Below are 26,729 nucleotides of genomic sequence, written 5' to 3'. Positions count from 1 at the left end.
GTTTATCAGTGCAAATCCAAACATTTGGGTACTGATAAAGGGCCTAAATCCACTGGTCTTCCCAATTCTTTAACAGTACTCTACAATGTATTTTTGTATCAAGCAGCATAACTGCTAATGTGATCTATTACGGCAAATCCAAAAGAACAGTGGCCATGTAGGTAAGTTCTTTGGTGCTCCAATACGACATAAAGCCATTCTGTAAATGATCAAGCAGAATGACACTACCATAGCCAAACTAGTTGCTATTATTTTGCCATCTGCGTTCAGTGACTAACTGGGTTAATATGAGGGGCAATCCAATTTACTTTTATTTTAGAAAAAACACATGATATCCCAAGACTGGGAGAATGCATGCTCAATCTACTATGGTATGTAAGACGTACAGCCTATGTGGTGCTGCCCCCTGCCTGAAGCTGCTGGTATCAAGGGGGTTGTCCAATTGGAGTGGTGTGGGGAAGATTTCCCTGGGCACCCCACCTTGGTCCCTGCAATGAGGTGGACAGTTACTTGTTGCACCCTTACAGTCTACCTCACCAAGTGAGCAAACACAAAGCTCTCTCAAGACAGATCCAGTGTCACCAGGAGGCTGAAACACAGGCAGCCAGTCTGGTTCTAAAACTAAATTCTCGCAGTCTGCTGCCATGTTTACGAGGCTTAAGGTGCAGGTCTAACAACTTTCTGCTGCCCACAAACCCCACTCCCCTGTATAAGTGGTCCCTTATAGCCCACAAACCCCATCACCAACGCCTCCCCTCCCAAACACTAGTGAAGGAAAGTACCCCTCCACCCCCCAGGTGATTTGCCAATGAGCTGCACACACACTATAATGTCAGAGGGCTACATCCTCCTCACACACCCTCCAGCATTATCACCATCGCCAGAAGCAGAACCAAGATTGGCGCTGAGCCTGATATAGGTTTGGTCCAACACCCCTCTCTAGACAAACCAACCCAGGTGGCTCCAGGGAACTCGCCCATCACAGGGACTCCTAATCTATGAACACAGGTGCAGAACCTCTCCCTGATCCAATCCAGGGAAAGGGATTACCAATACACTCTAGCTCGGCCATCAGTTGGGGTGGGTGTTTGGAGGGAGCAGGTGGATGCTCAGCATGAAAGTGAGCCTGTAGGAAAGTGTACATAGAATGGAGGTGGAAAAGCGAAGGAGTGGGAGGTGGAGGAAGTTCCGAGAATTCAAGGCTGAGCAGGAGGTTGGCAGAGAATATTGGGGACAGAGATTGGTCAGGGTAAAGCTGATAGAGAATATCTTGCGGTCCCTGGTCAGTGTGAGTAGTTTGGTGGAATACAACAGGGTAATGATGTTGGCATATTACATCAGATAAAGTTGACTGGGTTAAGGGACAACGTTGATGGAATTGAACATCCGAAGCAGGATATTGGTGATAATAAAGAGGATACTTTGGAGGAAGTTGGAGAAAGCGAGAGGACAGCTGGTAGATAATATCAAGAGTTGTGAATTGCTGAAGCTGGAAAGGTTTACTGTGGAAAATATCAGGAGGTTGGTGGAGGAAATAAAGTGCCCGGAACAGAGGGGAAGGGTGTGCTAAGAGACTTCCAGAGATTGGAGGAAGTGGAATGTGAAGATCCTTGGAAAGGAGGTTGGCACCAAGCGGGAGAGGAGAAGGTGGCAAGAAGGTATATATAGAATAGAGACCCACAGGAGGAGGTAGCGTGTGAAGGTTCTGGTGGTCTTGGTCATCCCTTGGCAGGCACAAGAATCAAATGAAGGAGCGAGCACATGGCTGGGAGATTACTGCAGGATTAGAGAGGAGGGGCAGGGGACCGAGACCAAGATCCTGAGAGACCGAGACGAGTCAAAGAACCTCAGGGATGCCAGGGGACCATCTGTAACTCTGCCAAACACCATGGTACTTGCTCCCCCAAAGGGACATATATCCCCATATGCTGTCCTGGTAGTAGTTTGAGATATAACTCTCCCTTCTTAAGGAACCCAAATTGATCCTGCAAGCCAGAGACCAACCTACCTGTAGCTATGACAAAGTAGGTGGGTTTGGGACATCCACAAACCTGCAACAGACATTGACAAGAAGGGTTCGGGACCTCCTCCAAACTGCCATAAACCTTGGCATGGCGAAGGTTTAGGACATCCATAAACCCACAACAAACGAGGGACTGTGAACTTTGCTTTCTTCTTATAATCATGGAGCGCGACTGAGACAGAGGGAGTGACTGGGATAGAGAGTGACTTGGACACACTCTGTGAGACAGACTAGCACTTGGAGAGAGACTAACGCTCGGAGAAAGATGCTGAGAAAACAGAGTGACACAGAAATGAGAGACTTTATCAGAGGCCAAATCCAGATGAGAATAACCCACAAGATGAACCCAGGAGTTAAGTTGGTGTACGTGCACTATCTTTGGTATTTTTCCCCATCCTGCACAATATACTTTAAGTTCTCCAACATGGGCTCTGGCATGGATTCACGTGCTCGTGAATATTCCCCATTATCCGGCTGGGAATCCTTGTTAAAAGAAACATTTTCACTTTAAAACTGTATTTCTCCTCTAAAAACCAATCGCTGTCCTCTGGGTAATACTGCCCCCATCCAATGCCAGTCCTCTCCCTATGCCCTGTCTCTGCAGCCATCTTCCGATTCTTACTGCACGCTTCAGTGTTCGGAGTCCTCGAGTGGCTCTCCGAGCTATTTGTATGTTTTTTCGACGAAGTTCGATATTTGTTCCAAAGAGACTGTGTGCTCTTTTCCTCATCTACCAGCAATGGGGATCCGTTGTCTGTGAATTTCCGCGCCCCTCAAGGGCAAAGATTCATCGAAGATTCTAGAAGGCCATCTCGGGCCTACTTCGCGCCCTCCACCAAATGCAGGCTGCGGAATGGGTTTGTGGAAGACAAGCACCCACAATGCCTCTACTGCCTACACCCGGAGCATAAGGAGGTAGAGTGCAAGGTATGCCTAGGTTTCTCTAAGAAGATGATGAAAGACAGGCATAGTAGGCTGTTGCCATGGCTTAACTCAAACAAGTCCTCTGACCCGTGCTCCCAGCAGGGTCATGCCTCGTCCAGGACTGGCCGGTACGAGTTGCAGTCTTCTAAGTCCTTTGAGGCCGCCCCATCCATGGGGGTCTAAGATAAGGCCAAGATCTGCAAGTCCGAGTCCACCTGGTTCACTGCTGATGCAGGTCCCAAGTTGGATAGGGGCGTTCAGCATCACCTTCCGCCTCCATTGCCAGCCTACTGTCCAACTCCTCTTCAAAAAGGAAGCCGTCCACCTCGGCTAAACTACAGAAGAAATCCGATAAGCCAAGGACAGAGGAGAATGCCGCGCAGCCCAAGCAGGCTCAACCGGCACAGACAAAAGTCCTTGTCGGCAACTACGTTGGCGGCTACTACTACCAAGGCAGCTATGGGCGCTGATCCTACGAGGGTGGTTCCCACAGCTGTGTCCCTGCCCCCATGGTGCGACACCACTGCAGAGGCCTTGGCAAAGACTGCAGGCTCTCCAGATGGGGTAAAGGTATGGGTAAAGGTACCGGCCCAGGTCCTGGTTCAGAACCCTCAGGGAGGAAAAAAGGTGGGCGAGAGGCCCCAAAACAGTCCTCCCAGGTCACCGCTCATGGTGTCGTCCACGGACAACGAGGAACCAGAGTCCATGCATACTGTCCACGAGGACAATTGGGGAGACAGCGGCGGGGGCTGAGTTTTCCTTCTTTGCCGTCTCAGCCAAGGGACATTTCATTGGACATCCTTTCAACTCTCTACACCTTGGTGTCAAAGATCCAGCTGAGAATGCCACCGGCACTGATACCTGCAGTGCCCTAGGCCCCTGATCAACCTCTGTCTAAAAAGAGGAAGTGTCACCTGACTCACCTGACTCCCCCATATCAACCTCCTACACCACGTTGGGCCTCTATCCCCCAGCAGATGCAGATGCAGAGACAGGGACTGGGACAGATACGAGCATGGATGAGGACAAAGGCTTTGTCCCAGAGGACAATGAATCACCACATTAGGATGCTCCTCACAGGGTTTCCCCACTGGATGAGGTGGGATCGTTCCACTCCATGATCGCCATGGCCTCCGGGCTATTTCAGCTGGTGCCAGAAGAAACCAAGGAGGAGGGCTTTCTGTACCAAAAGGAAGAATATCATGGTTATGTGTTTTTGGGACGATATTTGGAAGCAGGGCCCGGCCCTCATGAAAAAACCATGTACGGTCCCAGTTAAGCGCCATAGGCTGGAGAAGAAGTATAGGGTGCCAGACTCCACACCCAAATACCTGGGGTCGCAACCATCGGATTCGGTAGAGTCGGCGGCCGCGAGGAAACAGTTGGCTAACTCATCCTCATCGTCGTCAGTCCCTCCAGAGAAGGGGGTAAAAAAGATGGATGCTGTTGGGGAGAAGTTGATTTACACGGCAGCGTCCTCAATCAAGCCAGCCAATATCCTGGCGATCCTAGCCAAGTACGATGGGGAATTGTCATACAAGCTAAGTCCGATCCTGGAGTTCCTCCCTGACGATAAGACTATGGAAGCCCTTGCCCTCTTCCAGGAGGGGGAAGTGGCGTCAGACCACGGTGGCAATGGACATCGCAGACACAGGGTTCCAACAGATGAGGGAACGGTGTCTGCCTTCGTCGACAGGGATGGATGAAGGCCAATAACTTCCGTCAGGAGGTCCAAGCAAAGGTACTGGACATGCCCTTTGGGGAAAATCTGTTTGGGAAGGCCGTCGACGAGTCCCTAGAGATACAGAGACGGCCCCTTCCCTCGGCACTCTCCAGCAGCACTGCTCGTCTTTTTGCTCCTCCAGGGGAAAATCGAGCAGGTCATCAAAAGGTTGTCCACGTCGTACAGACAGTCTTCCTGGTCTTCAACGCAAAAAGCCTACAGAGGCTTCTCCCAGGCCTATGGTAACAGAGGACAGCGTCACCCGCAGGTTAGGACGCCGACGCCCGAGCAAGCCTGAACTGGCCAAGACGTCTGGCCCCCCACTCGTGCACTCCGATGGGAGGCCGACAAGGTTTGCCAGCGAGTGGAGGAAGATCACCTCTGACAGATGGGTGCTGGATGCTCTCGCCCAGGGCACACCTTGGAATTCCAACGCAGGTGTCCTTGTATTTCCGCTGGTTCCCCGTCGGGAGCAGCACATCTCTCAACTTCGGGAAGAGGTACGAGCCATGCTACGGAAAGGGGTGCTAGAGCTATTTCCCCAACGGCTGCAGTGCTCCGAAGTCTATTCCAGATACTTTCTAGTCAGAAACGAGACAGGGGGCTGGAAACTCAACCAGGACCTACAATGTCTGAACAAATAAAAAGTCAAAAAAATTCAGGATGGTCACGTTGCAGCACATGCTCGGCCAACTGGAGGAAGGGGATTTCTTGACATCGTTGGACCTGGAGGACGCCTATTTCCACGTCCCCATTCATAAGAAACATGGGAAATGTCTACGTTTCGTGGTGCAGGGCCAGCACTACCAGTTCAAGGCCCTACCATTCGGCTTGAAGTTGCCCCCAAGAGTGTTCACAAAATGTCTGGCACCAGTGGCAGCCCATCTATGTCTGCAGGGCATACAAGTACACCCGTACCTGGATGATTGACTGATACACGCCTGCTCACGGGAGCTTGCTGACGAACACACAAAGGCGACTGTCCGACATTGACGGATCTGGGATTCTCTGCCAACTATCCGAAGTCCTGCTTAACGCCATCGCAGAACACGCTGTTCCTCTGCGCCAGACTCAACACAGTGACTTGCCTGGCGTCGCCCTCGGAGGAGAAGCTAGCGGCCATTCAAGGAAAGGTGTAATGACTGTCGTCGGCGAAGATGGCCACGGTGCGGGCTATCAAGTCGTTACTGGGCATGATGTCATCCTGCATCTACCTCGTCCATCTCTGCAGGTTGTAGATGCGACCCCTTGAAGAATTCCTAGATGCCCGTTGGATACAAGTATCGGGAAGTCACAGGATTTCAAACCACCCCCCTCACTCCCCCATACCAGGAGATGGTCACCACGGGCGCCTCCCTGGAAGGTTGAGGGGCGCACACCGGACGGCTGCATGCCTGTGGCTGTCGGAGGAGAAGGATCTGTATATCAACATCCTGGAGCTACAGGCAGTTTTCTGGGCCCTCAAAGTCGTTCCTACCATCTCTGAAAGGCAAGGTGGTGAGAATCTTCACGGACAACACCACCACCATGTTCTATATCAGAAAGCACGGGGGCACTCGATCCCCAGCGCTCTCCAAAGAAGCTCAGGCCTTGTGGAATGGGGCCGTCAGACAGGGGATGTTCCTCGTCGCGCCTAGTCAAGAACACCATTGCAGACTCCCTCAGCAGGGAACTGCACTCCTGCCACGATTGGGAGCTTTGTCAGGACCAGGTGGACCGCCTGTTCGTCAAATGGGGCAGACTCCAGATCGATCTGTTTGCCACGGCGGCGAACTCTAAATGCCAGAAGTTTGCAAGCAGATTCCACTAGCTGAGGAGCTTGGAGGACACGTTCTCCTTCCCATGGGAAGCGCTGTTTCTGTACGCGTTCCCTCTCCTGCCCCGAGTCATCAACACACTCGGTGTCAATGCAAGATGATGCTCATCGCCCCAGCGTGGCCGAGGCAGATTTGTTATCTGGACCGTCTCAGCCTATCGGCGTTGCCTCTAGTCGTGTTGCCGGTGGTTCCGGATCTGCTCATCAGAGGAGGTGCAATCCTTCATCACGACCCAGGATCGCTGAACCTGAAGGCTTGGCTCCTGCGGCCTTAGAGTTTGGAGGTTATGCGTTGCTAGCGGACTGCAGGGAGGTCCTCGCCAGGTCGTTGTTGACTTTGAAGTGCTATGGCCATAAGTGGAAGCGTTTTTCTAAGTAGTGCTGGTCGCAGAAGATTTTCCCCTCTGGGTGTCACAGCTCCTCAGATCCTTCCATACTTGCTGTTCCTGGCAAAATCTAAAGTGGCTCACGCATCCATCAAGGTACATCTGGCGGCCATTTCACGCTACACCAGGTCCCTGGGGAGATCCTTGTTATGGTCCCACAGACTCGTCAAGGATTTTCTCAAATGTCTTTTCCGACCCTCCCCGCCAGTGAAGGCTCCAGCCCCGGTGTGGGAACTCAACGTGGTTCTGAAGAGGCTCATGGGGGGGGGGCCCTTCGAGCCTATCCATCAGGCTTCACTCGTGTTTCACTTGTGGAAGACGTCTTTCCATTTGGCCCTCCCCTCTGCCAGCCAGACGTGTAGGTGAGATTCAAGCCCTATCCTGCAAGCAACCGTACCTGACTTTCCACGAATCAAGTTTGGTACTGCGTACGCACCCCTCTTTCACGCCGAAGGTTCAGTTGGAATTCCACCCCAACAAGCCTTTGGTGTTACCTGTTTTCTTCCCAAAACCTTTGTCGCCGGCGGAAAGGGCCTTGCACTCGCTGGACTTTGCTCGTGCCTTGAAGTTCTACGTGATGCGCAAAAAGTTTTTGGAAGACTTCTCAATTGTTTGTGAACCATGGGAAGGCCTTGTCTGGCTGCATCATGCACTGCCATTGGTCGGCTAACCGACGGCTGCTGGACCGTCCGAAAGCCCACTCAACCAGAGCGATCGCTGTGACGACGGCGTTCCTGTCTGGTGTGCCCCTGCTAGACATCTGCAGGGCTGCTATGTGGAGGTCCAGGCACACCTTCATGAAGTTCTACTGTGTCAACGGGGATTCCAGGGAGTAGTCCAGGGTCGGCCAAGCAGTGCTACACAACCTGTTGCTTGAGGGTTGGTTTTTTCCAGGTGTTATTTGCTTCTGTTGAGCCTTGCCATCTCCCGTGGTTGTGTAATGTTGTACTGCTTTGTATTTGTTATTCATGAGCATGTGAATCCATGCCAGACCCCAGGCTGGAGAATGTTTAAGTTACTTACCTGTAACTATTGTTCTCCAGCATGGGTCTGGCATGGATTCATATGGGAACCCTCCCTCTGGCCCCACTGCATCTCTTCTTGGTCATACTGTCCGTTCACTTGCTGACAAAATCTGAAGATGGCGGACGGAGGCAGGGTTTGGGGAGAGGACTGTCATTGGATGGGGGCAGTGTGACCCAGAGGACAGTGATTGGTTTAGAGGAGAAAGTGAAACTGTTTTTTCTTTTACCGAGGGTTCCCAGCCTGACGACTGGGAATATTCATGAGCATGTGAATCCGCACCAGACCCATGCTGGAGAAAAATCCTTACAGGTAAGTAATTTTTCTTCTTATCCCATGGTATCTATAGGACACATGGGACGAGCCAAGGTATCCCTATGCTTTTTAATGAATTCATCAGTTAAGGTACTCTCCTATGTAACTAGAACTTGGCAAGTCTTGTCTGAATTTTTTTTTTCCTTAAGGTTATTTGTCAATTGTAGTTTGTGATGGGGTGCCATTCTTTTGTAGGAAAGAGAAAACATTAAAACATGCAGTATTTGGAGAATGATAATGAGCATACTCATATTCATAAACTTTTAAATATCTCCGCCGTTATAAATCCTTTCTTCAGCTGTTGAAACATTTTCATTTTTGCAGCTTGATTCATTATGGGAATACTACAGGAACAGTCGCAACATTGTCCGCCTGGTGGGTACTCATCTTCCTTCAAACCCTTTCCCCAGAGTGTTCGTTCAGGTATGTTTTCGGGTTTATCTATTTGGAAACGACACTGGTGCAGATGTTTACGTTTTTCGTAAAGGGACAAGGTATAAAGAACCAATCTGTGTGCTCTGCAGTTGGAAGCGGCTAGTATCATCACCATCCTTTCCCCTCACTCTCTGGCCGGCCTCCCTTGGCCCTCCTCCTACCCCCACCTGCGAGGCTAAGAACCTCTGGGTCATCTTTGACTCCACTCTTTCCTTCTTCGCCCACATCTCTGAGGTCTCTAAAAAGTCAAATTTCCTACTGCACCTCCTCAGAGGTACTCTGCCTTTCCTCTCCTTCCCCAGAAGCTCATGGTATCCCAAGCTCCGGTTGTCTCTAGCTTGGACTATTGTAACGGGCTCTTTCTAAATCTACCTGCCTCTACTCTCCGCCCTCTGCAACTAATCCAGAACAGGACTGTGAGACTTGTCCTTGGCCTCAAGCCCTGGGATCGTATCTCTCCAGCTCTGAAATCTCTCCATTGGCTCTCCGTGGATGCAATGATTAAATTCAAAACCCTCTGCATTGTCCACAAGGCTTTCTGGGGCCTGGGGCCTGGTTCCAAAATACCGTCGGCTATCCCTCTGCAAATACCTCCCCTCTCGAGCTCTTCGCTCCTCTACCTCTAACTCCCTCAGGGTCAGTCGTACGAGCTGGGGGTAGATCTGTCTTCAGCTGGGGCCTCCCTCTGGAACAGCCTCCCTGCCGCACTTGAGGAGAACCATCTCTGGTTCCGGAAGAACCTCAAGACCTTCCTCTTTTCTTCTGCCTTCGCTCCCCCTCTCCCCTGCTGATCTGTTCTCTCTTGGCACTGTGCACCTGGCCAACCTCTGTCCTCCGGGCCCAGGTACCTGCTCACTGTGCCAATCTCCTGCACTGCCTCTGGGCCACCCCTTGCGCTGGGGTCTGTATCTGTACCCATACAGCCCCCCCTTTTTTCTTCCTGCACTCATCAGACCTACCCTGTCTGCTGCCTTAAACCTAGGACTTGCAAATTGCTGGCTGCACTAAAACTGTTTGTTGCCTTTATTATTTATTTATTATTTATCTGTTTCTCCTCTGCTTCGCACTTTCCACTTCTCCCCCCTTCCATGCTCTTTTCCCCTCCCCCTCTCCCATGCACTTGCACGTTCTCAATGTCACTGGGCCTAGTAAGATTGCTGTTTTGTTCTCCCCTGTTCCCCTCCCTTGCCTTGTCGCGCTCTGAAACACTTGTGTACGAGCGCGATAGAAATAAAATATCAATAAAGAGTGTCTCAACGTTCAATAGAGGGTGACATGCTCCAGAGAGTTCTCCTGACGTTTTGCAGAGCGCCATGTGTACAAGAGTGACTATTACATTAATTGTGTTTAGATGCTTCTGTATCTTTGATCCTAAAATTAACCCCCCACCACTCCCTAATTACAATGAGCATTCTTCTTCTTGTGCTGGCACCTGTCCAAATTGTTTTACTTTGGGCTGTTTCGTTTAGCCCAAACAACGATTGCACCAACACCACCTTAGCCTCTGCAAAATTGAATGCCTGCTGGAGGTCACGGGGTGCTTAATGCAAACCTCGGATGTGGTGCATGCTACAAAGAAATTTAACACTAGAATAATTCCTTCTTGCCTGTGATGCCGTAGATATTAGACTTTTAAATTGTGAGTTCCCAGTTTGTTTGTTTTTTTTTTTTTAAATAAAAAGAATTTACAACAGGATGGGGCATCTTTTGGCAGAACCTGAAATGGATTCAGCTACACAATAAGGCGGATTGTTCCCATCAGCTCCCCTTTTGTAATGTATTCCTATAGAGGCCTGGGATAATATTGCATCTGTTTGTTTCCAGTTAATACCAGTCTGGGATTTCAAGGAATATGGATGTACTCGCAGTGTTATCCGAATGATTGGTGCAATTCTTCCTTTAAATTCTTGTCCACGACCTCGTTTTCAGGTAAGGTTCATGTTTTCAGGTTATCATTTAATCATGTCACTTACTATAGTAAGCAGATTCAGAGGATTTTGAAAGATAGTTTCCTAATTACTACCAAGTCTGAAAAGTGCATTTATCAAACCTGCCAGGCTTTGCATTAATCACGGAGTTGGGTTTTGAAGATCTAATTATCTTGCTACTACACACCCATGAATACAAAGTTGTATGGAAGCTTAACTTACCATTGGAGATGAGAATGGGCTTTAGAACTAGTGAGCAAGGGAGACACCTTTATAAAAAGTGGCCTTTATTGTATGCGTTAGGTAAGGCTTGTTTGTCTTTGTAGTGATTTCAAGCATAAAGTTCTTTGGTGGTCACCAGAGCAAGCATATCACTTGTGTTTACACAGTGGTGGCCTGTATTGCTCCCTAATGCTACACTTTAGATGGAGGGCACTTTGACCATGATAGGGGGGCCTTTTCTGATCATTGAAACATTGTCTTCTAGTTATGTTCTTTCTTGCTTTCCTCCCTGCCCTTTTTCAAGTGAAAACTTGGGAATAACATGTTTTTCCATTGTTTCGCCTGTTAGTGTGTTGTCGAGCACAGTGCTATGGACTGCGATAACTGTGTTCCCAGGAACCCCCATGTTGCATCGCTTGCTGATGTTGCCTGGCTTGTGAAATACAGGGGAGAATCTTATGCAGTCCTCAGGTATGTGTCCCCCTGAATATTTTCCTATGAGCACGTGTTTTGTGTACATATTGCATACATTGAGCATATTCATAGAACAGTTTGGTTCTTTTTAAGTTGCCAATATATTCCTCTGTGTTCATAAATCACATATTTTCCTTTTGTCGGCCACTTTAACTAGTCAAAACCTTGTTGAGACAGCAGCTGGCATGGGGGGACCAGACATTTCTCAGCAGTGATTAACAATTGCAGAAGTGTTCATCCCTGGTACGAGCTTGCCACAAGTAAAGAGAAATGAAACGCTTACCCAGAAATCATTTTAAAACGGCACAGGTTACACTTCGATTTTGTATAATTGACGCAACTATGGGTTAGCAGTTAAGGTTGGGATACATCGTTTTGTACAATCTAGGTAGGTAGGTTGCTATATGTGTTCCTGAGGATGACATAACAACTTGTTCAAAACTAGTTTTTGTCTCTTTTCTTATAACAGCAATTCTAAAACCTGGGCACAAACACTGGTATTTTAATCATCGGGACTTTACCTTGTGCACTCTATAAATGCTAACCAACATCGGGTGACACAAGGATTTAGAATGTGCTTAAATGATTTTCATATTCTCAACTCCAAACTACGCATGTTACATTTTTGTGTAATATATGCGCCAGTGCTCATCAGTTAAACCATCTTGATTTTAAAGGATGATCATTTCAATGTTTGTGTCAAGAACATGACATGTAAGCTAACATACAGTGCATAATTGTACATGCGGACAACCCTCCATAGTACCCATATTCATCAAACATGCACTTGCGAGAAACCAGAAGACACTCTCACATCTACTCCACAGGGATCTTCTGCTCAGGTGGCCGGGGAAGGGTAATCGCTTTTGCATCCCGACCCTGGGGGGTGGACAAGCGAGGGAGGATCACCTGGGTGGAGGGTCCTTGGAGATTGGGGAAAGGGTGCCAGACGGCGAGACATGGAATCCGCTCTTCCCTAACACTGACTTACCATCCCTTCCCTCAGCCTTCATGGATTATGCTTTATTTTTCCCCATTAGTTCCCACAAAGTACTGCGAAGAGGAATTAACACTTTCATAGAAAACACCACTCTAGTACTGGGATGAAGAAGAGGGACTTGGAAGACTACAGAGATGGTCAGGCATGTCCCATTCATTGTATTAACTATGGCCAGGCAAGAGAGACTAAGGACTTGCACCTGAAACCCCTTAACAGGGCTCGGGTGTATAAAAGGTGGAGCGCACAGCAGAAAGGTGAGCATTGTCAGAAGAAAGTAGCAGAGAAGCTTGTCCCGCCTGGAGTCTACCTGTGGAGGGCTGAGCACCGAGAAGCTGAAGACATGCAGTGTGAGGCAGTCTGCTGAAGCGGGGCGAAGGAGCCATGTCTCCAGGGCGCTGGCAAGATCGGAAGAAGGGAGCCATGGAGATTGTTGGTCTCTTTGTTGTGGCTGCAAAGTACTCGTTCCCCTGGGCGGAGGAACGGACTGAGGAGTGTCTGAGGGGCTAGGAGATGAGACACTGACCTCAACTGCAAAGCATCGTGTGAGCGGAGAAGTCGTGGGAAGCAACAACACGAGTAGTGAGTTTTAAGTGATACGAGAAACCCAGTGTGCGAGCTTACGAAAGCTAGAGGGAATTACATTTTATCGGAGTGGCCGCGAACAAGTGGTACGTTCTCGAAAGCCTCCAAAACAAGACTGATTTCAGTGTAAATTGCTTATGCGTCTATTTCAGCCAGTTGCCTAAAATAAAGTGTATGGTCCTTTTTCAGCATTATAGGCTAGAAAACAAATTGCCAGCGCAGATCATGAAAACAAGCACATCAAAAAGAAGCTAAATAGACTCCACTTGAAAGGAATTGAAAATATGAAGGGGGAGGGGAGGGTTGGGATGATTGAAGGAACAAGTGGTACAACTGTCTGATGTAAAGATAATGGTATGTCATAGTAATGCTTTATATTACACTTTGATATGTTCATACTCCTGGTTACGTTTGCATTCAAGGATTCAAGGAATATATATATATATATATATATATATATATATATATATATATATATATATATATATATATATATATATATATATATATATATATATATATATATATTTTGTTTTTCGCATTTTTTTAAAAACCAAAAGGTTAAGTTTCAGGAGTGGTCTTTCAGAATGTACTGCGTGAATATAAAGAGAGCTATATTACGACACCACTTAGGAAGAATGATCAAGTTTCGAGGGCTTGAGCGTGCTCATTGGGTTGGCCAATCCTGGGGCTCAAGTTTCCAATGTTCGTAGCAGACGGGGAGCCACTAGCATCTTGGTTGGCTTTCGTCAGGGCCAACGACAGGAGTTTGGCTGCCGTTCTGGACCATCTTGCAGAGTCACCGGCTATCAGTCGGGCCCAGCAAGTTTCTTCGTCTAGTGCTAGTGGATCGCTGATAAGTGGTGTCATAAAAGTTTGTCTCTCACGTGTTAATGCTGGACATTTCATGAGGAGGTGGCGAACCGTTTCCACTTGATCTTGCACACCGCACAGGCGACAGTCATACTTCGGAGCCAGTGCTCTTGCTGCTAGAATTTCCCTAGTGTGCAGTAAGTTTAGTCGAGCACGCAGAAAGGTCTTCCTTAGGTTTTTTTCTGGAAATTTCTTGCAGTATTTTAGGGGCACTTTTAGCTTGTTGTGAGTTGGTGGGACGTGCTTTAAAGACTTGTACTGGTGGGTTAAATCGACAGTATTTATCCAATCTTGCTGTTGTAGTTTTGTTTTGAGGTGTCCTGGGTTGGAAATGAGAATTTCTTCAGTGCATGCTACTTCCTCAAGGTTCGATTTGATTTTTTCAACCCAGATAGTTAGAGGTTTGCAAGACCCTTTTCGAATTTCAGAAACAATGAGTCTGAAAATGGGCAGGGTATTTGGAGTCAGAATTTTCCCGTATAGTTGAGTTGCACTCTGCGTCACCACAGAGGCTAAAGACTGTGTAGGCTCAGGTCGCGCCGAATTGCTGGTGTAGGTGCAGACTTGGGCAGGCCTAAGACTGATTTCCAAAGGAAGCCCTCTATCTGGGTCGAAAACTCGGTGGGTAGATTTAGGTTTGCGCCATCCCGTAGTTTAGTGCAGGGACTACTTTTGCTTTGTAAAATTGGACTGCAGCGACCCAGGAGAATTTTCCAAATTTTTTATCGACTGCTCTTGTTTGCGAAGTTAAGTTTTTTTTGCCTTGGTCCAGAGGAAGTTTTGTAGTGATTTTTCTCTGTGTGTTGTCCAGCATTATTCCCAGGTACTTGTATTCCGTGACTACTTCGATTTTTGCTTTGTCCAGGAACCAGGCGTTTCGTGAGTTTTTCTTGCCTACTGTTTTAGATATGGTTAGGATTTCTGTTTTGGCAGTATTGATTTGAAGGTTATTTTTTGCCATGTATGCGGTCAGATTGGCTAGCTGTCTTTGAAGACCTACTGCTGTCTGATCCATAAGGACCAGGTCGTCGGCATACCACAGCCTTGATACTTCGTTAGAGCCCACTTTAGGGGGGAAACATCTGATTGTTTTTTCTGAGTCCTGAAAGTCCCCGATGAAAGCTATGAACAGGGCAGGCGCCAGGGGGCATCCTTGCTTCACTCCACGGCCAGTAAGAATCTTGCCTGATAGGATGCCTTGACGACTAAGCCGCACCCGCACAGATGTAGAAGCGTGCAGGGCCTTTATTGGTTCCAGCAGGCGGTTTGGGCAATTCCATGATGTTAATTTGGCCCATAACTTCGATCTGTCAACGAGGTCGAAGGCTTGAGAGAGGTCTATCATAGCCATGAAGACTTTCGGCGCCCTGCTCTTTACCTTTGCCTTAATGATGTTAAGAATTAGCAGATTGATTGACGTGCCTGCGCCCTTTAAGAATCCCATCTGCAAGGTATCTGATGCTGGCGAGTTTCTTGCCCAATCTTTGAAGTGGGACAACAGGAGAGAGGCAACGATTTTGCCAATAATGTCCAAAAGGACTATTGGTCTGTAGTTTGCCGGTAAACTTGAGTCCCCCTTTTTAAAAATCGGACCAAGGACTGCTTCGGTCCAAGTGCTCGGGATTTTCTTCCGTTGTTGGCATATGGTAAAGAGATCGCTAATGGCCTTGGACCAAGTGTCCGGATATTCTTTAATGTCTAAATTAGTCAGCCGGTCCGGTCCTGGGGCCCTGGATACTTTCAAGTTCTTAATAGCTCTGGAGATTTCTTGGCGGTCTGAGAGATCAATCCACGTATCCTTTGGGTACGATGTTGGCAGTGTCACTGGAGTTGGTGGCGGCCGGTATAATTCTGAGAAGTGGATAATCCATTTTTGTTCAGACACCGAGTTGGAAATTGGAGGGGTTTTCAGGCCATTCGCGCTCTTTCGAAGTGACCAGAAGTCTCTGGAGTTTCTTGATAGCCAAGTGCTTTGCATTGCTTCTGCATCCTTCTGGTATAGAGTGGCGCGATAGTGTTTCAGCCATGCTTTGTATTGTTTCTGTCCTGTTTGGAACGATGCCCAGGATTCGTTGGAACCTTCTTTGATTGCCAATTTTTTGAGTTTCCGCATCTCTTGTCGTTTTTCCATCACCATGTGGTTATATGAGTGAATGTGATTCGATGCAACTTGAGATTTGCCGGTGAAGTTTACTTTATGGGAGTCCAGAAGTGAAATATACTCCGGCCTTTCAGAACTTGGGTCTTTGTTTGCGGAGTCGTACTTCAGTCTTAGGTTTGACGCAAAGCGTTTTATGTTGTCAGAAGACAATCAGAGGCGATTTTGTTGATTATTTGATTCCATGTTGGCTTGGTAATAAGTTCTTTTGTGAGATGCTCCGCCCCATGACATCTGGAGAAGGTTGTGGTCACCGTTTGTTGTTTTTAACACTGTGAAGTCAATAAAGAAGGGAATCAAGCCCTCCGAGATGTAAATATGGTCAATAGTAGCTGATGCCCCTAGTCTTTCCCGTGTGGGGATTTGACTTTTGTTTTCTTGAAGGGCTGCTGTGTTGTGTAGATTTCTTGATTTCATTAACTTTGACCAAGTGCGGCCCCGGTCGTTCAGCAGCATCCGCGGCAGGGTGTCTTTAGTGGTGATGGTTCCAAACCCACATTTGGCATTTAGGTCGCCGCATATCAGGTTGGGGACGCCCCGGTCAACTCTAGTTTCATCGATGATGGAAGTTATGGAGTTGCAGAAGTTTTTTCAAGTGGTTCGCTCTGGGTTCCAATATAGATTTCCTATTGCTAGCTCCGTGTTTGTCCAGCAGTTGTTGTAGTGATCGTAATGATGCCAAGATGAGAGAGTTGCTAGAATAACGTAGCCCTCTGCGATCTTTCCCATCGGGGTGATACCCGAGCCCAGGCGGATGGAGGTCAATATTCCTGCCGAGGGACGGCCTGCGATTGCCTTAGTAGCTGGTGAGACTTCTATGTCCTACCCGTCAAGTGTAGGTTTGTTAAGAAGCCATGTTTCTTGTAGGCAGATAAGGTCGAAGGAGCTCAGGTTTGCGTCATTCGGGGTGGTTAAGTGGCGAAATCCACACGTGTCCCATGATGCCATTAGGAGGGTGCTGACTTTGGGTTGTGGTATGTCGCTCTCCTGGTTGAAATTATTCAGCATGGGACACGGAAGTCGCTGCTATTTCTTGTGCGATCGAGAAAAGGTGTCCGAAATCCACTTCCATGGGTTGGGCGCAGACGACTCGGTATGGTCTCTCCTCGGAGGGGACGCGTTAGCTTGCCTTCGGTGTTGCGTTTCGTAGTCCACTTTTTTGCTGTTTGGCGTTCCATTTTCTGTGTGGGTGAAGGATACCCATTTCTTTTTAGCCAAGCTTCCATTTTCTGTCTGCTCTTCGGGGTGAGAATTTTTCTTGCTGGTCCATCTGGCATCATTGTCGTGTCGTGCCGCATTGTTATTTTTTTTGGGGTGGGAGGTTCTTCGTGACCCTGTGTTCTCTTTCACTGGGAGACTTTACAGATAAAGGCTTGGGTATCAGTTGGCATTTTAGGCCTACGCGACGGAGGTCCCTTTCCACTTCGGCCGTGATTTCTTTTACTGCCTTGTTTTTGATATGCAGGTAGGCTTTGGCTTTGTGGTCCCGGTGGTAGGGTTCCACAAGGGTTCCACAAGGACTATATCATCTGAAGTTAGGTGTCGCAGTTTGTCAACTTTAGCCAAGATTTTTAGGACTGTTCTACGGTTGAGGACTAAGTAACTGTCCTTGGCTGAGATTTGTTCCACCTTGTAGATTGACAAATTGTCCAAGTTTATTCGGTCCTTATATATATATATCATATGAATACTTGTAGCGCTTACACCCTAAACATGTGGGCCTGTTGCCAATGATATTGTTTTTATTTATAAAATAATTCATATTGTAATGGTACGGCACAGAAAGACTCTCCAATGGTTTTTGTTTGTTTAAATTAATTTGTATTGATTTTTCTTCAACAAGTGCAACTCAATGCATGTTTACTTCGCAGTAAAGATCAATCACAAGCCAGTATGGTAATTGTAAGGTGATTGTGAGTAAAAAACAGAAAAAAATGAACGAGAGAGAAAAGCTGAAACTTGTCGAGTGCCCCCCATTAGCCTCCCCCCCCCGCTTATTACCACACAAAGCGTAAGTCGGGCTGATCAGGCAGTGCTTCACTCTGCACCATTTGATCTACATCATGCGCATTGCATACATAAACATTTCAAGCATTCTGCCCACAAGTGAGGGTCGGTGGGTGACATGGGGTGGTTTCATCAGCATTGCTTATTATTCACAGTGATGGGCCTAGGCAATTGTCCTAATATGCTCTATAAAATTCTAAGGGCGGCAACCATATCGTGTCTTATGTTTTTTAAATTTTTATTTATTTATTTATTTATTTTTTATTCCTGCACGGCTGCTGTGAGGCTTATGGCATGAGCTTTGATTAACCATTGTCTTTTTGTGGGGAGGGAGGGTGATTTCCACTTCACAGTTACAGACCCTTGCCGCCAGTAGAATGTTACGTGGCATGTATGTGAGTGTCACATTAGAATCATCCTCTTCCGATTCGACTCCGAACAGGACCAAGACTGGGGAGGGGATTCGAGATATCCCATCTATGACTTGAATCCACCCCAGAACCTCTTTCCAATACATTTTCACTTTGCGACAATCCCACCACTGATACCAATAGTCGCACCTTTCACTGCAGCCTCTCCAACAGAGGGAAGATGTGCCCGGGTAAATTTTAGACAGCCGTAGGGGAGTGTAATGCCACCTCACTAGCAGGCGCGCATTGTGCATTTTGTATTTTACAGCGATGGATGACGCCCACACCGCTTTATGTATGGCTTCCCAAACCTCTGGCTGATTCGCGAGACCTAGTTCCGCCTCCCACTTGATTTCTGACATTGGGTGCTTCAGGTGTCCTCTCGTAATCAAAGCCATGTACATTCCTGCAATCAGACCTTTAGTTGTTTGGGGGGCACTAAGTATCTGCTCGAATGGTGTAAGTGGGCGCTTTAGAGAGGTGCCCCACCTTACATCACTTAAAACGCTACGTAGCGGAAGAAATAGCATAGGAGAGACCGCACTTCCCTGCAAGGCTTCCCTTAATTCCTCATAGGAGGTGAGTACCCCTTTTTTCCACATTTGGCCTACTTGCGCAAGCCCAGCTTCATACCATGGCTGAAAGTGATGAACCTCAGTTATCAGGTCACGGATGGGGAAGCCCAAATACAATTGAGGGGGGAAGGCCATGAAGTGACACCTCGCGTAGTTCGAGATGGGCGCCAGAGAGACCATAACACCTTCAGGACTGGATGCTCTCGGATTCTACGGGTCATTGCTGATAATGGGACCCACAACCATTCCCCGAGTGCGACAGGTGTGAAGATGTCATTTTCTATGGCTACCCACTGTTACTCAGGATTTTCCCAAAGGTGGTCTGGCAAAACACGTAGCTGGGATGCCCTATAATACTCTTCCAGGTCAGGATATCCCATGCCTCCCCCATGCCTCCTGACTCTTTGGGCTGAATCAGTGTTGCGTACGGAATCCTGGGCTTCTTGTCGGCCCATAGATATTTCAGCAATGTGCGTTTTTAACTCTGCCATGAATGACTCGGGAATGGCTATCGGGAGGGATTGGAACAGGAACAGGAACCTTGGCAGGACGTTCACTTTTATAGAGGTAAAGCGAGCTGCCTAGGATAGTGGTAATTTGGTCTATCTACTTACATCGGCCCGGATGGCGTTCTATAGAGGAACGTAATTTGCCTCCAAAGAGCTCTGAGGGGGAGACGGTGATATTTACCCCCAGATATCTGAGTGGGGTTGCACCTGGAAGCCCCAGTTAGTTTTCAGTTGCTCTAGTAGTTCTACATTTGACTTTAAGGGAACTGCTATAGTTATTTGTAGATTGGCCGAAAGCCTGATAGGGCCCCATATCGGAGTAGTTCTTGAAAGAGGGCAGGGACAGACTCTGATGGTTGGGTAAGGTATAATAGGATGTCGTCTGCAAACATGGCTAATTTATATTCCTTGCCCTCCCTAGGGATACCGTGAATCGAGGGACATGACCTAATGGCTTGGGCGAATGGCTCGAGAACTAAAGCATAGATTAGAGGGGAAAGTGGGCAACCCTGCCTTGTGCCCCACGTGAGCATAAAGGGTTTTGAGGTAGTACCATTGATCGAGACTCTGGGCCTGGGCGGTGTGATACAGCGCTCCGGCTCCCTGGATCCATGCCGCCCCCAGCCATAACCATTTCAGTACTGCTCGTAAAAAGGCCATTCTATGTGGTCAAATGCCTTCTCAGCGTCTATTGATAACCGGAGAGGGCTGTCGCCTGCTCCGCAAAGTGTTGCCATAAGGTCTAGGGTCTTTCTGATATTGTCTGCCCCTTGTCTTCCTCTTACATACCCGACCTGATCAGAATGGACTTGCTGAGGGAGGACTACCGCTAAGTGTACCGCCAGGATGCTGGAGTACATTTTTGCATCGACATTGATAAGGGAAATCGGGCGGTATGAAGAATATTCTAGTGGATCTTTGCCTTCTTTGGGAATAACAATGATTGTGGATTCAGTGAATGTTTTGGGGGCTTTGCCTGTCGCTAGGATCGAATTAAAGAGTTTGTTGAGGAAGAGGGTCAGAGTGCTACTGTTGGATTTATAAAAGGCTGGCGTGTATCCATCCTGCCCGGCGCTGAGCCTGCCTTCAAGTTGGAAATCACTCCCTGAACTTCTAGGGTAGTGATTGGGTCATTTAACATATTGAGGTGTTCTCTAGTTATTGGCGGGCGGGGGAGAGCGTCTAGATATCCTTCTATTGCTGTCGGGTGACCATTTCCTTCCGCTGTGTACGAATTTGCGTAGAACCTTGAAAATCGACTTACTATCTCAAGTGGACTTGTGAGGGGGGGCACCAGATTCATTATTTACTTTGTGTACTGCTCTGTCAGCTCTTTGCTTTTGCAAACGATTAGCCAGCATTTTATGGGCTTTGTCCCCTTTCTCAAAACATTTCTGCTTAAGGTACTTAAGTTGCCTCAAAGCCGTGCCCTGCCATATGTCCCTTAGTTCTCCTCTTAGCCCCTTAATCTGACTTACCAGATCTTCACTATGGGTTGGATGGCACCTTAGGGTTCGTTCGAGGCGCATAATTTCTGCTATCAGTTACCCCTCTGAGTCTTTTTTTGGCCGCACCCTCTGCTATTAAAAGTCCCCTTATCGTGGCCTTCCCTGCTTCCCAGACTGTGTTCAATGACATCCCGTCTACGTCATTAATTTCAAAGCAACTTGTGATGGCTTCCGCCAGGGTCTCCTTGAACACCGGCTCTCTGCACAGGAAGTCATTACAAACCCACCTTCGCTTCGGCAAGGGGCCCAGGTCAAGGTCTAATGTACATAGGTCATGGTCGGACCAGGCCACTACTTCTCTGGATGATCCCAATATGGCGCATTCGTTTTCAGCTCCCAGTAATAGATAATCTATTCTCAAAAAAGTTTGATGCAGGCGGGGGGGGGGAAAGTGAAGGCCTTTCCTTCTGGGTGGGCTGTATGCCATGTATCAATTAGGTGGTGTTCTTTCAACCGACTTAGAAATCTGTTACCTTGGAGACTTGGGGGTGGGGGGGGCGGGGTTAATGTTTTGTCCTACTGTGTACCAATCCCTTTCCCGCTCCGCTGCCGCATTGAAATCCCCCCCGCAAACCAGAGTGCCCTCCCTCCAACCCTCCAAAAAGTCAAACAATGGTTTGAAGAAACTGGATTGCCCCTGGTTGGGGGCATAAGCAGAGCAGAGTGTTACCATGTGTGATCTTAGCCTCCCTTTCAGGGCTACGTATCTCCCTTGGGGGTCCCTGTGCGTGTTTGTGCTATATATGGAGTCTTATGGATTTTTTTATATAAAATTCCTAACGGCCGCCTTTCTTCTGGGGGCCTGAAGCCCAAACAGTGTCTCCCATTTCCCTTCCAACAATAGTATACTTTGTCTCTTGCACAAACAATACATCCAATTTAGACTTTCTAAACTGTCAAGCCAACATATACCTTTTTTGCAGTGAATTGAGACCTTTAACATTTAGGGATCCAAAGACTATGCCATCAGGCCAAGCCATGCCTACTAGTTTGAATTGTATGAACTGCCCCCTCCCGCCCCGTAGTCCTTGTGGGGAACAACCTCTTTCTTCCCTGTGGATATAGATGCTATGCTGCATTAGTGCTACTTTCATGCATAGATTAACGTAGCGGGTCGAAATATTTGTTCTGTGCGACTGATTGTTTCTCCCCCCCCCTCCCACCCTCTCCCCCTCTGAGAGATGCTTCTAGGAGCATTCTCTTCCAAGAAAAAGTGAGACGCCCTAAACTAAGAAGGGCCACACTATAGAGGCCCCTCTCCAGAGATAAATTGTGAATATCAACATGTGTGCTTAGTAGAAACAACGCATGCGATGTGCTTAATGCAAATGTCGCATGAGCTCGGACTGCTCTGCCGGTACATTTGAACATTTAACTGTTGACGGGAAGTACCAGGAACTGAGGCTAATGTTTGGAGGATCCTTGCCAGAAGCTATTGTGCCCAAGAGCACAACACGCTTTCCTCAGGGAGTATTTAGTCTCTTGTACTTCCATTTTTGTTGCACCCGGCCACGTCTTGAGGGTTTAGGTGCCAAGTCTCGTATTGGACCTGTAGGCTCTCTCCTGGAATCAGACTCTGAGCTTGCGTCTGGACCCTGAAGGTGCAGAAGGGCTCGCTCCGGTTCTTCCACTGAGGTCAACCTGAATTCCTCGCCGCTGAACTCAACTGATAATGAAAAGGGGTGGCCCCAGCGATAGCGCACTCCCTTCTCTTGCAGCCATCCTGTGAGGGGGCGACATCCTCTTATCTTGGTTAAAGTCATTGCTGAGAGGTCCTGGAACAATTTTACTTTATTTATTTTTTTAAACTTCTTTTTATTATTCAGCGTGGCAGCAAAACACAGGCGAACAGCAGTAGGCATTTACAATGTGAATACAGTGTACATAATATAGGCATTCAAAGGTTGCTTCACACCGTAACACAATTAATGGGCACATTTATGGAATAGGAGGAGTGGGGGAGAGCTATGCAAGGGGTGAGGACCCGAGCTGGTGGGGGGGAAGCTGGCAGGGGTGAAGCGTCTAGTGTCGTGTTGAGATCAGACATGTATGAACGGAACCTGAGCCAGACGTTCCTAGGCCTGGAGTGAGTAGGTTGCATGTGGGCCCAGGTTTCCTCGGTGTCCGAGGCCCACGTGACTGCCCTTAGCCATTGGGTGTGAGTGGGAGGTGAGGGGCGAAGCCAACAGAGCAGGATTGATCGTACCGCGAGAAGCATGCAGAGGCCAGCTAGTTTTTTGGAGTTACGGGAAAGCCCAGGGAGGTCATGGAAGAGGCATAGCGCCGGAGAAGGATCAATGGGATGATCGAGCATAGCAGACACCGTCGAGCAAACTGCTGCCCAAAACTGTGAAAGGCGGGGCAGGACCAAATCATGTGGATGTAGTCGGCATCGTCTTGACCGCATCTAGGGCAGCTAGAGGGATGATCACTGGACATGCGGTGCAGTCTGATCGGGGTGTAGTGGAACCTATGTAATACTTTGAACTGGATAAGTTTAAAGCGGGAGTTGAGGGACACTCGGTGTGTGCGCTCGCATAAGTGTGCCAAGCGCTCATCCGACATTTCAACACCCAGGTCCACCTCCCAAGCACACTTTAGTTTAGCAAATTCTGGGACAGATCTGGACTGCAGCATCGTGTATAGCCTGGAGATTTTGCCTCTCATGTGCGAGGGGGGAGGTGAGTTCCTCGGTGGCACGGTCATCCGGTGGCAATGCGGGGAACATTTGGTAGTTGCGCTTAAGGGTCCTGCGGAGAGACGAATATTGGAGCCATACACTGTGACCGCTCCTCAAGGGCAGTGGGAGATCAGACCATTCGACAAATATACCCTGATCAAACACGTCCCGCAGCAGCTTTTAGCCCGCTTCAGCCCTGCGGCGGACCGTAAGTGACGACACCCGTGGGACCCCCGGGAGGAAGTTCCAAAGAGGGAGGTTACCATGGAAGGCGTAAGCAGTCCCGGACAGTCTCCAAGTTCTCGCCAGTGCAAGGGATGTGCAGGCGACCGGGCTCTGTGAGTCCAGTGCCAGGGGAGCGGGTTGTATCACCAAAGAACGGATGTCACGGTCACAGACCGCCAGCTTCTCGAGTCGGACATGCGGAGGGGGGTCCGTCGTGTTGAACCAGTAGGACGTATATTGTATCTGGGATACCAGCCAGTATTTAAGGAAGTCCAGGGCACCAAAGCCCCCGTTGGTCATAGGGGTAGACAAGGTCTCGATTTTCAGACGGACCGCCCCCGAGTGCCAAAGAAAGGAGTTAACTGTGCGGATGAAATCACAAAAGAAGCTCCGACCTGGCCACCAGGGTACATTGGTAAACCTGTAAAGTAACTGAGGCAACACCACCATCTTCAGTAGCCCTATTCTGCCCGCGAAGGATATCGGGGAGCTTGTCCCAGACTAGAACTTTGGCCGTAAGATGTGTGAGATACTTTTGATAGTTCTCCTTGAAGGTCAGTGACTGCTGGCGTGTTACCGCTATCCCCAGGTAGGTAAACGTGGATTGAGTCCATGTGAATCCCAGTGTGTCAGGGGGGGGGGGGAGGGTGCATTCCGTGAGTGGGAAGAGAATGGATTTCGAGCAATTCACCTTAAGGCCCGAGATCCGACCAAACTGAATGATGTCGTCCAGTATCGGGGGTAGGTTGGTGGAGGGGGAGCGTATGAACAGTAATGCGTCATCCGCATATAGGGACACTATGTCCGCCTGGCCCGCAGTGTGGAGGCCTCTGTGAGCGTGAAATTGGCAGAGCATATCAGTGAACGGCTCTATCGCTATCGCAAAGATCAAAGGAGAGAAGGGGCACCCCTGTCTAGTCCCCCTGGCGATCTCAAAGAGAGGGGAGCAACGGTCATCGGTGTGGACCCTGGCCACAGGGGTTGAGTAAAGCAATCTAACCCAGGAGAGAAAGGAGGGACCAAATTTGCAGCTCTCGAGAACCCGCCACAGATACCGCCATGAAACGGAGTCAAATGCTTTTTGCATGTCGAGTGTGGCCGCCACTGCGCGTGTCTCGGGGCTGATTCTGTTAATTATGTTGAATAGACGCCTCAGGTTCAGGGAAGTAGAGCGACCTGGGATGAAGCCCGCTTGATCCGGATGGATGATGGATGGTAAAAGGGGAGCTAGACGGAGCGCCAGAACTTTTGCGTATATTTTGACATCACAATTTATAAGTGATAGCGGGCGATATGAGCCACATTGCGAGGGGGGTTTGCCGGATTTAAGTAATACTGTAATTGTGGCCTCACGGAGTGAAGGGGAAATACACCAGCCTCCACCGACTCCTCCCATAGAGCCAGCAAATGGGGGAGCAGCAGTGACTTGTAACGCTTATAAAATTCGACTGGGATACCGTCCGAGCCAGGGGCTCTCCCGAGGATAAGGAGTCGATAGCCTCTGAGAGCTCCTCTAGCGTGAGTGGGGAGTCAAGGGAACCAGCGGTCTCCGGTGATGGAGTCGACAAAGGAAGGGCATCGAGAAAGGAGTAGATCGCCGCAATCGAGACCTCATCTGAGTTAGAATATAGGGTTTCATAAAAAGTGAAAAATTCCGCATTGATATCCTGTGAGGAGACAGCCATGGAGCCGTCAGGCATCTCAATCCCCAGTATGTGTGGGGACCCCGTCTCATGACGGATCAATCTCGCCAGGAATCGGCCAAGGCGTTCACCCTCCCCGTATCTCCTCGCAATACCGGGATTGTCCAAAAACCTTTGTTCGCGTTCCGCGAGGGATCGAAACTTATCTAGCTCCACCCCGATGTCCGCTAGGTTACCCGGGGTAGAGTGAAGTGAGCATGTAGCTTCCAGGGTCGATAGTTTGGATTTGCTCGCGGCAAGATCTCTCCGGATCGACTTAAGGACCCCATTCTCCTTGGACAGCGCAATCCCTCTAATATATGCCTTGAAGGACTCCCATAGAGTGGCCTGAGATGTTACCGAGCCCGTGTTAAACCCGAAGAACTCTTCGATAGACTCCTCGAGCTCGGAGCACAACTCCGGGTCCAGTAGGGAAAGGGGCTTCATCCTCCAGCAGCGAGTCCGGCCGGGGTCCGGGCCACAACCTACGGTAATCGTAACTGGAGAATGGTCAGACAGGGTTCTGGGAGAATCATTAATTGTATAACGTTCTTAACCAATTCGTTGGAGATCACCCACCTATCAATTCGGGAATAGGAGTCGTGGACTGAGGAGTAGAAAGAGTAAATGCGGGAATCCGGGTAAAAGAACCTCCATGCATCTACCATGGCCAGGCGTGGTAAGGATGATAGGGCCGCATAAGCTGCCCTGGAGAGATGATGGGGCTGGGTGCCAGATCTATCGAGGGCTACATCGAAGATTGTGTTGAAATCGCCACCCCAGAGGATGGGGACAAGGGGGAAGCCATCGAGGAGGGACGTGATCTGTACATAAAACTCTGGGTCATCTAGATTAGGGCCGTAGATATTCAGCAGAACCACTTCCTTGTTCTGGAGTGTGGCATGAAGCAGAACATACCTGCCTTGGGGGTCAATCTGTGAGGAAATAAGGGTGAACTTGAGACTCTTGTGAATGAGGGTCATAACCCCGTGGCTTTGAGTAGAGAAATCGGTGAAAAATCTGTGGGGGCCCCAGGTTTTGGCAAATCGTATGCACTGTTCCGTGCGGGCATGTGTCTCTTGAAGAAAGAGAATCTTGGACCCATGGCGCTCGGCCTGCAACTGGAGCTGTCTCATCTTTTTATAATTGCCCAACCCCCGTACGTTCCAGCTCATGAAAATCAAGTCACTCTCGGTCACAGATGCAGTGGCGTTTGAATAAGAGAAAATGGCAATAACCAGTGGGTTAGTT

At 48.7% G+C, this 26,729-nt stretch overlaps 1 protein-coding gene across 1 annotated transcript in view; it reads left to right on the top strand.

Annotated features, from left to right (window-relative positions):
- Positions 1–26,729, top strand: part of MTFR2 (mitochondrial fission regulator 2) — a 288,587-nt gene that overhangs the window by 56,211 nt on the left and 205,647 nt on the right. Inside the window, exons 3-5 of the mRNA XM_069606753.1 lie at positions 8,535–8,633; positions 10,470–10,574; positions 11,145–11,266. Coding sequence (XP_069462854.1) covers positions 8,535–8,633; positions 10,470–10,574; positions 11,145–11,266 — 326 coding nt within the window. The remainder of the gene's footprint in view (positions 1–8,534; positions 8,634–10,469; positions 10,575–11,144; positions 11,267–26,729) is intronic.

The sequence above is a fragment of the Ambystoma mexicanum genome, chromosome 4p (assembly GCF_040938575.1).
Source record: "Ambystoma mexicanum isolate Mex_15411 chromosome 4p, UKY_AmexF1_1, whole genome shotgun sequence".
In the NCBI taxonomy this organism is placed as follows: domain Eukaryota; kingdom Metazoa; phylum Chordata; class Amphibia; order Caudata; family Ambystomatidae; genus Ambystoma; species Ambystoma mexicanum.
This window is presented reverse-complemented; position numbering and strand designations above follow the sequence as displayed.